At 31.2% G+C, this 13,263-nt stretch overlaps 1 protein-coding gene across 1 annotated transcript; it reads left to right on the forward strand.

Annotated features, from left to right (window-relative positions):
• Positions 1-575: 575 nt before the first annotated feature.
• Positions 576-10,472, forward strand: LOC126683373 (uncharacterized). The gene is made up of 10 exons (XM_050379244.2): positions 576-1,122; positions 1,223-1,320; positions 1,421-1,466; positions 2,865-2,947; positions 3,044-3,108; positions 8,496-8,557; positions 9,261-9,320; positions 9,888-9,920; positions 10,106-10,171; positions 10,248-10,472. The coding sequence occupies exons 1-10, from the start codon at positions 637-639 to the stop codon at positions 10,290-10,292; spliced, it is 1,044 nt and encodes a 347-aa protein (XP_050235201.1). The 5' UTR covers positions 576-636; the 3' UTR covers positions 10,293-10,472.
• Positions 10,473-13,263: the final 2,791 nt, after the last annotated feature.

Raw genomic sequence — 13,263 nt, forward strand, 5'->3', positions numbered from 1 at the left:
GTCGTCTCTGTTGGGAGACAAACTCGACGAACCCATATGGGTTCATTTCTCAACAGAGACGATGAATTTCGTCTCTATTGAGAGACGAATCCATCACATATCGTAGATGGGTTCCTCTCTCAACGGAGACTCGTTGGTGGTCGGTGGTTTTAGGCGGCGATGGGTTCCAGGCGATGGTTGGTGGATTTTAGGCGTTGGTTGGTAGAGGTGGAGGAAGAAGGAAGGTGGTGGTGTAAAAGAAAAAACCATTGAATTTATCATTTTAAAATTTATATTAAATATTTAATTAAATTAGATTAGCTAGGTTTAAATGTTTAATTAGATTAGATTAATTAGAGTAAATTAAAGTTAATTATTTAGAGTTTTGGATCTCACTCTCCAATTAAAGTGCCACGTATTGTCAAAAAATAAAATTAAGGTGCCACGTCAACATAGGGGGGGGTTTTGACCCAGTTGGACAAGTTCAGGGTATTTTTGATCCTGTTTTCGAGTTTTGAACATTTTTGATATTATGTGACAAGTTGAGGGGGTAAAGTGATCCTTTGTTCTAAAGTAAGTAGAGTGTGCAAGTAGAAAGAGAAGAGAAGAGAAAGGCCCGCGGGAAGGCAAAACAGAAGGAAACATCAAGAAACAAAAATGGCAGTCTCCATATCTACATTTCAACCCTATAAAGTCCTCTTCATTTCTCACCTTCACGAACGCTCCTCTCTTCTCCTGCCCTCCTCCATTTCACTCCCAAACCCTACCACTACCTTCTTTCCCCTGCTACGCGCCACCAGCTCTCACGCTGCCCCGCTCAATGAAACCTCCTCCAATTCATCTTCTTCTTCAGCTAACAAGAAGAAGAAGAAGAAGAGAAGGACCAAAACCGACGAGGAGGAGGATTCCGCTGCTGCTTCAGGCAATTATAACAATAATATTGTTCAGGATGTTGAGATTATTAAGAGTGAAGTTGGTTTTGTAGATGATGGTAATTATAAAACTAAGCGAGATTCGTATTCGAAATCTTCCAATTCGAATTCGTCCCATCCAACTATGCCACTGCCTAAGCCACCTGCTGGGTTTGTGATAGATGCCAGTGGTAGGGTTCTCATGGCTTCCAATAAGCGGGTTGCTACTATTGTGAGTCTTTTCTTGTTGTATTTGCTAGTAATTCACAATGTATAAATTGTATGACTCAGGTGTTCATGAATTCAAGAATTTCTCTAATTATTCCTGGCAGGTTGATTCGTCGAATAACTATCCATTAGAGTGCATCATAAGGAGAGTGTTCAGAAGTTCACAAGGGGATGACTGTATGCTTCTGTGCCCAGTAGACACGTAAGCGATTTTGCTTTGCCTCTGTGATTTTTTTACTATGTATCAAATAGAGTATTTTTTTATGGTTTTTTGAAGTAATTATAATCTATTGCTGCTGCAGGCCTGTTCAGATTTTAAAGAGTACAAATGTTGATGGGTGGTCAGCTGTATGTTTTTCTGCTTTTTAACACTATTATATGATGCATTGATATTTTTTCTAATCAATATCGACGTCTTGTTTTATTTTTTCACATAATATGTTGAAGTTTTTTTTTGATAATTTAATATGTTGAAGTAGGCACCTATGCTTATCTGCGTTGGGTTTTTCTTGCTGTGTGAAAATGATACTAGATTCTAGATACCAAATTTGGTTGTGATTCTTCTGCTCCTCTTTCATTGTTTGTCTTGTTTTGCAATAGTATAATGTTTTTCTTTTCTTTTTATATTTTCATTCTTTTTTTTTTCTGACTTGATAAGGATCCAGGTTACTCTGCTTCTTAATTTTTATACTAGCATTGTAATTAGGAGAATAAGGGAAGACTAATGAATATTGGGGCAGACAAATTTTCTCTATGTTGAAGTATTCTAAAGAACAAAGTTGAATAGGAACCATCATATGTGAAAAAGCTTTAGTTTTTTTAATGAGAAAAAAAGGCTTTAGTTATAAGCAGAATAATAAGTTATTTCCAGGAATGTTTGTTTAATGGCTGTGAAGTTAGAAAGTCAAGAGATTAGAAGCCTTAGAGTTTAAGTTGAATGACTATATATCAGATGTAATGTCATTTAGAGATGTGAGAGTCAAGAAATTGAATTTGTGTGATAAAAAATTATAAATTTGTGATATTTCATTCTTCCTTATTTTCTTGAATGATTATGAATCCTTACTCTTTAAAAGTTTCTTTGGAATTGTAGACAGTTAACAAGTTATTGATTTGTTTCAGTTGGTTCTTTTACCATTATTTTAATTCTACTGTCATAAAGTGAAAAGGATTAGAAACTCCTGTTTAATCGCGTTTCTCCTACATGTTATAACTTATAATGTGATAGATTACTCTTAATTTTTTGATATTATTAGGAAAGAGGAAGTTGACCGACTTTGAAACTTTGATATCTAATTTTTTTATATAAGATGTGATCACAAAATTGAAATGTCGATATAATAGCTTTGCTTTGGGTTTTAAATAATGCGGAGAGGCTACAGATTCAGGTCTTCCATTAGAACCTTTTCTTTTGGTACTTCCGTCTTAGGAAATTTGAATAATAAAGTGATGTTTGAGGGATTCATCTTGCTGCAAAATAGGATATCTGTTTACGCATCTTCTTTTTCTTTATCATGGTCCTTGACCGCTAAATGTTTGATAAACTTCATGAAATATTCAGGAAACCCAGATAATGGAAATTTAGCACGAGGGTTTTTGATATATGTGGGTGATAAAATTTGACTCTTTGGTTTGTTTTGAAGTGTTAAAGATTGTTAATTTGCGGATTCTGGTGCTTATTTGGAGGAATTAACTTTTCGTTCATGTTTAGTGAACCTTTTAAATTTACATGCTTCTACATATCAGGTTAGTGATGAAGAAGTTGAAACTATTCTTCCTGCTGCTGCTTATGCTCTGGCCAAGATACACATGCACCTAGTACATAGCGGGTAAAATAGAGTTTGTGACAGCCTTAAAATATTTTAAAGCTCTTATGTTATTTAGTTTTGTTGATACAGTTTCATTTCATGCTTGTGTCCTATCAGGTTTTGCTACACAGCAAGGGGAGGATTTTGTTACTCAGACGATGATATATTTGATTTCCGCACAGGTAATGAACTTCAATATTGCATTCCTTGTTGTGTTAACTTGTTACTGTATATTAGTGACAGTCCCTTTTTTCACAATTTCTTTTTCCTTTTAAGTTCAAGGCTTAAGGAGGTCTATAACAATATCGTGGCAATGTGAAATTCTTGAACACTGAACACATAAATCATGCAATTGAATGCTTGAACTTGATTGATAAAGCTAAATTACAAATGGGAAGTTGGATAACAGTTTGAGACAATTAAATTGATTTTGTACAAAACCCATAATTGGTGTGAGTGAACTGATAAAAATATAATTTTTTAATATAATTTTTATTAATAATTTATAATGTAATTATATTGAAATATTAGTATTTTACATCAAGTAATAATTCTTCAAGTATTTGTATAAAAATATATATCAAGGTTTGGAGAAGATTCTCTTAAAGTACGGATAATCCCCCATTGCCATCGCTGACCTCAAGTCTACCAAAATTAGTTAAATTAGTTTACATAGTTTAAAGTAATTAGGTATTCTAAAATGGATGGAGTACCAATACACGATTCACATGTATTCCATCCGGATGGTTTATTGATTATTTCTTATTTCTAACATAAAGTCTATTATATTCTTTTAATTATCAGTTTAACCTAAACAATTTAGAAGCATGAGTTGTTACTTTAAAAATAAGAATATGAGTTAGAATCACCCTGATTATGTTTATTTTTTAATTAATAAGTTATGAAGTATAGATTATCAAATTATAATTACAATAATAGATTTTTAGAAGTTTATTTTTAGTCAATACTCTAGATGATAAGTACTAGTTTTTGTTTTAATTAATAAGTTATAAACTAGACCATAGTTACCAGATTCGCTCTCCCCCCCTAAGTACCGCGTATCAGTTTGTACGTACCAGTTCGCGGTTCTCCGGCGACCTGATTCGCCTTGGGACGCGTATTGATTCGCCGGAGAAATGGTCCGATTCGCCAGTCATTATTGAAGTTCAAGTTGCAGGTTTTAGGATTTTTTAATTGAAGAAGAAGAAGAAAATAGAAGATGAAGAAGTGGTTCACGTAATAAATTAGTTATTTGGACTTTTACTTTATCAAATGGTAAGTTTTTGGGCCCATTATCTCTAATAAAATGGGCTTTTTAATAAGAATCTAAATAAGAGAAAAGGATAGGTCTTTTTTCTAAGTTAAAATTTCTTATTTAGTAAGCAACTTAACCTGACTTTATATATTTTCAAGGACAATTAATATATGTAATAACTAAAAAACGTTATTTAAAAGTTAATATGATATTTTAAAGCTATATATGAGTAAATTAGAAATATATTATTGACCATCGAACCCATAATATTATTTCGGAGTACCGCGTCCCGAAAGAGCGAACCGAAGAGTCCTACTCCCGGAGTATCGGATTCCCCGACTACAAGCGAATTGAGTACCCGTTCCCGTACCGCGAATCGCGCGTACTGCGAATCTGGTAACTATGAACTAGACTATCAAGCAAAAATGTTCAAATATGCCCTCCATGTTTGACTCGTTGATCAAGTTGGTTCTCCATGTTTGCAAAGGTGATGAAAGGCACTTAATATTTTGGAAACAGCTCAAATAAGCCTCTATTTCTAACATCATGAGAAAAATCATCTTTTCTTGCTTTTATGGAATTTGACATGGCACCTTCAACCCGAGGTGATTAAAATATTCCCTTTATATTTGGCTCTTCATGTGAAAAGGTTTAGATATATGCCCTTTATGTATCAAAATGTTTAAATAATGCCATTTATGTATCAAAATATTCAAATACGCCCTTCATGTATGAAAATGTTGAAATACATCTTCCATGTATGAAATTTTTTCAAATATGACCATGACACTATGAAAAGGGCTAATTTCATATAAAATCACCACTTTTATACATTTTTTTATTTTAATCACGTTCTTTAATGTCAAAAAAAATCACCACCTTTCATTTTTTTTTCAAATCAATCATTGATGAGTAAATCCGGTGTCTTTTTCCTTTCAAATAAATGTCCTGATCTAACTAATGCCATATTAACACAAAAAATACATTCCTCTTACTCTTTTCTTGTTGATTCCGGTTGTCGAGTTAACAAAGATACACCGAATTTTCACATTCGTGATAGATTTGCAAAAAAATGAAAGGTGATGATTTTATTTGACACTTTTTAAAGGACATGATTAAAATGAAAAAACGTGTAAATGTGGTGATTTTATATGGAGTTAACCTCTACGAAAATGCTCCACAAAGGACTATAAATACCTATATACACATGCTGAGAAGGGTAATGCATTTCTAAGATCTAACCTCTTTAGTGGTATTTGATAAAAATTAAAATTAAGTGAAAAAAAATAAGTATCGAATTTAATAATCTTTTTGATAAGTTTAACTATTGAAATATATTGATTTTTTTTTATGAAACATGTTTTAGTGATGATATTTCTAGTATTTGTGGGTATAATTAAAAAACACCCTTATGAATGACTTATTTGAACTCTTTTCCATTTAAAAAATTCAAAATGAATGATTTATTTGAACCCCTTTTCCATTGAAAAAAGAGGTCAATTTAGTATTTGTGTGTACAATTGAAAGTGAAAGGTGTAAATTTGGGTACAATTGCCGATTTTACGTCGGGGTGAAAATAAAAAGGAGCTAAAAAGGTCGAGGTTTTTTGGGACATTAGGCCTTTAAATTTTTATATCTATAGGGTAAAGTAGTCAATAATTTTAATAAAGGATATAAAGGTCAAATGAAAGAGTTTATGAATAGTTATTGATACTTTATTATTAAAGTTAATTTTTAAAGTTAATTTAATTAGAAGATTAAAAAATTTGATATTTTAAGTGATTTGAAGTCGATATTTTTGGCTTAATATTTTAAGTGATTTTTGATTTAATTGAATAAATTAAGTTGAGATTAATTAAGCAACAAGTTGGGTTATCAAACACCACTTTACTTACACTCATTTATCTTACCAAAGAATCCTATGTACTTCAGCATAAGAGCAGTTTGTCAAGCAAACTGGGAGGCCCTTTGAGTTCCGTTACTTGTGCTGGAGATCGTCTATTGAAGTTTTGGAGATTTAATCCTTTATCAATGGGCATTAATGTCACTTGCAATTAGCAATGTAATCAAGTATAGTTGAAACTAAACACAAATGGCTAAGGAAAACTGGAAGACTTTTCATGCTCTTCCAGAATAACTTGATGCATTTTTTTGGTACCTTTTGCCTTGTAAATATACTTATAAAATCAAAAAAAATATAACAATAAATTATTAAAGCTCGATTAGGCTCGTGAGCTTATTGAGCCAAGTATTTTGATGCTCAATGATTTGATTATTAATTGGAGTAGTTCGAACTTAAATCAAACTCCTCTATTAATCGGGTTGGTTTCGAAATTTGTCTACCCAAAATAGCTCGAATAGCTCGCAAGCTGACTTGACTTGGTTAAACTCCTAAATAAGCCCCTTTGGTTCAAGTTGCCAAATAAAAAACATTCCATTTTTGCATGAATATTTGAACTTATTTATGCACGAAGGTCATATTTAAACCTTTTCGTAGATAAGGGCCATATAACATATTTGAACCTTTTCATACATGAAAGACATTTGAATCTTAGTTTCCCTATAACATATTTGAAAGACAATGAAAACAAAAATACAAAATGTGTTACGTCGTGTTTAGAATGTCAGTTTTCCATATTTAATTATGATTATTGTTTAATCTCTTTAGTTTGTCAAATTGTTATTTCACCACGTTTCCTAGGACTAAGTTTATGAACTCAATTTAGTTGCAAAACTGTGATGAATATAGACTAATGCACTAAATTTATGTTTGTTCAACTTTTATGTGGTTTCAAAATCATTGGCGCTGCACCTCCAATTTTTTGAAATTGTTAACATGGTGAGTTTCTTTATACAAGATCAATGCTCCTCTTTTGCGTCTCAAAGAGCTTGGACATACCTTATGCCTTACGCCTAGGATCCAAAACAGAGGCGGACTGTGGTTAGGACTAGGAGGGGCCACAGCCTCCTCAAATAACCAAAAAACAAAATACCTATATATAATTATATTATGGGTTTTAATTTTAACTTAAAATTCCAAACTTTTGAGTTTTATCACTCGAGATCGACTCAATTTTTTTTAAATTGACTCAAAAAATATGAATTCGAGCTTGAGCTACTTGAGTTTTATCTCAAGCTGAACTCAAGTATCAATTAAAAAACCTCGAGGCTCGCAAATCTAAACGAGTCTATACGAGCCTTATACATATAAAATAAACAATCAATTTTTTCTATTGACTTTTTATATCTTTAAATTTAAATGTATATCGTCTTAATCGATTTAATTTTATCGCCTAATTCGGACTTGGTTCGACTCTTTTACATTAAATATGAATTTTAAAAAAAATTATATATAATAATTTGGACATAGTTGGCCACTCCAAATTTTTTTATCTAGCCAGTGATCCAAAACCCTTTGATGCCTATTGTTCCATGACCTCATGCCTTAATATGTCTAGATGTAATGTAAAGCTTACTGGGATATCATGGATTATTTTCTAGTTTGAAGTCTTTTTTACATGTTTGTTTTAATAAATCAGCTGCTGGTTGGTTTATAGTTCTGCGGATGTTTATGGAATTATCATCTTTTGTTTAACAAGTTACTTGAAAATCTTTTGGAATATGTTTGTTTAAAACATTAGAGCGATTGGTGTGGGTGTATAATTTACTTCTAATTTTTTTATAGTCGAAATCCAAAGAGTACAAATATTAATATTGGGATTCCAAGGTAAATGTCAGTTTGGGTATAGAAAACACATTAGGGTAATGTTTTCTACTTTTTTTAGGCATAAATAAAAGAGTGTTTATCCCATGCAATGATTGTGCCTTGTCATATTTACAACGAGCCAATGAGCATTTGCGAAAGGGAATCTTTTAATTTATTACCATAATTTTTTTATCATTAAAAATTCCACATGGCTAACGCGCTATTGGTTTGTTGCACGAATGACATGGCGCAACGGTTGCGTTGTATAATTTTCCATTTTTCCTAAATAAAAATAGTAGCAATTTTCTTGTTTTGGATTGTGTTTGAACTAAAGCTTAGTGTGGAATATAGCTGTTATTTTATTTTATTCTGTTTTCTTTTGCTAAAAGCTTGTAGTATGTCATATCCCAGCTGATGTCTTCATATTTTTCTGATAAATTTTTCTTTCTTGTTTCCCTATTTTCTTTTATGTAAACTGCAGCTTCTCAAATCACTTAGGTGACTAGGATTGCTTTGAAGGAAAAATAACTTAATTTTGAATTTTCTGATTTGAGGTCCTTTCGTATGAGATATTCTGCTAACACACATTGGTCATAATAATGTTGCAGATGATGGTCAAGATGTAGAAGGCTTGCCAACTGAAGGTGTAGAAATCACATGCTTCCATATGGTAATTGTAAACTCTTGAGAATGTGTAGTCTTAGTTTCTTTGTGTTAGTTGATGATCCTATGTTAAGCATTGCTTTGTATGTGTACAAATATGATCTGATGGTTCTTCATTCTGCTTGTTGATAACATCTAATAATTCTAACAGTTTACAAGTAAGCATTTATGGCAACAATAATTGATATATGTATGACAAGAATGAAAAGTTAAAATATAAATTAAAATGATTATTTTTAGAGGATTGATAAAAATTGCAGATCTAGAGTGCTTCATTCTTTGTCTTTTTGACCTTGATCAAAATATGGAGTTTTGCAACTATCACCCGCTTCAGAGTAATAAGACATTAGAATTATAAAAAAAAAAAAAAAATCTCTAACAGTGTTGTGGCTAGTTATGCTGCAGCTGCTTTAATTTGAACCACTTAATGGACTTATCATGTGAATGCTCTTTGTTCTTCTCTCTCCTTGTTATACTGTTGGCGAAAAATACCTTGTGTTAATGTATATTAAAAGTAAATCTTGAGTAGTGACATTTGTAGATCAAAAGCTTTTTGCTATTGATATGAAGTGGCTACTCTTAGGCCTCAAGCGTGTAACCGTAATTTCTTTGTTGCATTCCCAAGTCTATTGCATCAGAAGAGATTACCCTTAACTTCTCTTTTTAATTGAACTGATTACTTTCTCTACTTGTTTTTCTTTTCCATGCAGGATGGGGCTCATTACATGATTTACACACCTTCTGACCCATATCTGTTTGTGGCGGTCAAGGTAATCAGTCAATCATAGATCAAGATACTGCATTTTCAATTAGTTTATTGATTGTTATGCACTGGGACGTTCATTCTTTTTTTTAAGAATTAAAAAAGTTTCAGTCAGTGGGTTATCTATACAGTACATTCAGGTCAAATAGCTGCAGCAGATGCTTTTTTAATTATCTTAATGCTTTGAATATTTGGCCAACTCTGATTATATTTAACTCAACTGGAAGTAGCTATATGGAATCTCCTCCTTTCTAAACAAGTTTAGGCGACATCTTTGGGAAGACGTAGGTCTACTAGACCATCTTTAACCTCTCTTGCAAATTGCATGTTAGTTTATAATATGAATACAATTGCCACCTAAAATGAGTCAATGAACTTGATCTAAGAAACCCTAGGGGTGGTCATTACAAAAGTTTCGAACCTAACAGATTTGAGAACCTTATTATGCTACCCCTCAAACTCTGTTCATCTTGAAGCTTGATTTGTTGCCATTTTCTAATGAGGTGGACATATTTGAAGCATCAATTGTCCGAAGAGGAGGAAGTGTATTGACAAACTTTGATTTTTTCTGCAGGATCAAAATGGGCAACTGCAAATTGCTGATGATGTAAGCAACATAAGATCTCATACTTCAATTTGTTTGTTCCATTTCCTTTAGTTTCTTAGGTGCTGAATTTCGAATGAGTTCTCCAGTTCAGGTTTGATGGAATATGACATTCTAACAAGTAGTACTTAAAATAAAGCCAAATTCTTGTGAGATAACACTTCAGTCTGATTCTCATGTGGAAACAGGATCTTTTGGAGGACGCTGCTGTCATAAGCGCCATCGACGAGGAGACTGAATTTAATGCCCTCGTGGTGTGTAACTTGTCTGGAAAAATGCATATTCTTTCTTGCGGAATGCCTCTTACTCATCTCTCTCCATTTTTTGCAGGAGGAAGAAGCCGCTCTTCTAGAATCGTTGATGGGTGAAAGATAACAAGCTTGAGTTGGATCTTCCGAATCTTTTTCTCGGAATTGGCTTATACAACAGCTGGTTCTCTTTTTTTTTTCTGTTTTTTTTTTACCTGTATATAATTAACTTGCTAGTTAAATCATTAGGAACTGGGTTTTGTATTAATCTTCACCAACTCTTGTTTAATATACTTTCATTTCCTTATTCATGTTCTTCTCAAGTACCCAAATTGACCACTCAAAATGGGCAATCTGTTTTGGCCTACGGTGGTGCCATTGGGTTGTGGAATCTGTTCTAAACCAACTGAATTAATGGCTTTTAAAAAAAAATTGAGCATAGTGAAAATTACAAGGATTTTAAATATTTATAAATTAAGTCAACACCAAAATTGGACGGAATTTTTCACTTTCAGAATTAAAACAAATTAAAAAGCTGATTGTTTTTGGGATAATTTCTAAAAACTTATGAGGAAAGCTAAATTTATTAGGGGATGTTAAAAATATATACATAATATAGAAAGAGACTATAAATATAATGATCTTAAACCTATTATAAAAAAGGATGGCGATATTTTCAGAGCAAGTTTTGTTAAAGTCAGAGCAACTTTTAAAATTGGAACATTGCTATCTTTTTATAATTAGTCAATTATTTTCTTCTTTTGGTTTAATGTTTTTCTTTTTAAATTAAAGTTTTTTTTGGAAAGAAATCAATAACAATAATTTTTTTACAGGACATCAAATTGTCAAGTTCAAGAGCATCCAAAGAACATGTACAGTAAAAAAACAATGAGCCGCAAGAAAAACCATAATCAAATCCATAAAAAATAGCTTCCTTAAACTTCTGTGATGGAGAATAACCATACATAAGTTATGATTTTTAATTGATTACATTTTTATGAATCTAGATTAGGTTTATTTTCGTCAATAAAACTTTTATTTGAATCTGATTTGAAGTGCCTTTTCGAAAGGCATAACTATTATCCATCTCATATTGAATCTCTCCTCATCCAAATTGTAATTATTAATTTATAAATTTTATACTAACGGGATAAATTCTATTCGAACAATTTGAAATTATCATGTTAATTTCTAATTGTTGTAGTAACGCTCTTGAATCCGGAGAGATTCTTAGGTAGACTTAGTCTACTACGTCATCCGTGAACTAGCCTATTATACTATGACACGTCATTAAAATAATAGCACTATCGTAATTTTATTTATTACTTATTTACACTTTTGAATAATAATATTATAATAGTGCCATTATTTTAATGACGTGTCATAGTATAATAGGCTAGTCACTCCCATATTAATTGCATCTTGATATTTTTTTGTAAATATTTATGAAATGAAGGGATATGTGCAATCAAGATTTATTGTTATTGATTTCTTCCCTGAAAAAACAAAAAAATTTAGGAATGAAAATATTAAATCAAAAAAGGAAATAATTGACTAATTATAAAAAATTAGCAATGTCTAAATTTAAAAATCTACTCTAAAAATATCATCACCCATTAAAATATTAATAATTGACTGTTAAATAATGATTAGGGACAATTGAGATTTATCAATTTCACCTGCCATATGTCCCCCACTTGCAATCATATCAATTCAATTAACAAAACCATTTATTTCCCTTTACTAATCCATCTAAAAAAACATTCCTTTTCTATTAATTAACCTTTTTTAATATTTAATTAATCAAACCCATAATTTCGGTTGTATACCTGGGTTCACAAGCTATTCAATTAGGTTTAAATTGAGGTATTATGAAGCTGTTTAATTAGGTTTAAATTAAGGTATTATGAAATGGACCCAAAAGTCTATAAGGTGGTTGTTTTGGCCAACCAAATCATGATAATGTTTTTATTAGAGAAATCATCATGATAATGACTTCAGTTTTAAAAAATACAAAACATGATCATAACTTGTTTGGTTTTTTAATTTTTAAATAGAACTTGTTTTAGTTTATATACTAATATATCCAATTCGATAGACTTAATTTAATTAAAATATATTAAGGTATCCATGTTAATAGTAGGTGTTGTATGGTTTGCACTTTGCACAGCTCAGCTTTGAATCTTTATCTTTATTTGGTTAAACTTTATTTTACATATTTTTTAAATATTTGTATTAAATAATTAAAAACATAGGTAAATTAATCTTATAATTTTTCAATAAAAAATTGAAAGCATAAATTTTATGTAAACATATATATTTTGCTCCATTGTAACGAGAAAGAATGCTTAAGAATCCTATTATGATATAAAATTATAATTTTTTTAATTTTTTTTAAATCTATTATTTCAGTGTATTTTTATTAATTATATTCTTCACTAAACTATTAATGGAAGACTCAAATTATAAATCGACACCAAATATTATTATCTTTCAATTAGAGCATGTAGGATTAGTAACTTTTAGTAAGAAAAAATACACCAAATTTTACTTTAGTGATAGATTTGAAATAAAATAAAATAAAAGGTCGTGCCTTTAAATACCAACTTTTAAAGGTCGTGATTAAAATGAAATTTCGTATAAAGGTCGTGATTGTTTATGAAATTAACCCTTTTCTTTTAACCTTAAATTTTATCATATTAAAAGATAATAATACTTACAGTCGATTTATAATTTGGGTCTTTTATTAATGATTTAATGAAGAAATTAGCCAACAAAAATACTCTGAAATGATATATTTGAAAAATGAAAAGTTTGAACTTTAATTTTTTTTATGAATAATGTGTGTCCATTAATAATAAAAACTCAGCTATTTATAGGGACACACCTTCTAAAATAGAAAAATATATACTAATGAAATACAGTTGTGAGCGAAGCGGGGTTCAGGGGCCGCTCGCCGAAGGCTTAGGGCTGACTTCTCGATCTGAAAATGGTTTGAAAAATGGAGTCGCAACCTAGTTTAACTAGGAAATGCCTTTTAACCGACTAGATAGTCTTGCTCGCCTCCGGTAAGACTATCGTGCATCAGACCAAAAACT

This window comes from Mercurialis annua, linkage group LG5 (genome assembly GCF_937616625.2).
Source record: "Mercurialis annua linkage group LG5, ddMerAnnu1.2, whole genome shotgun sequence".
NCBI classification, from domain to species: domain Eukaryota; kingdom Viridiplantae; phylum Streptophyta; class Magnoliopsida; order Malpighiales; family Euphorbiaceae; genus Mercurialis; species Mercurialis annua.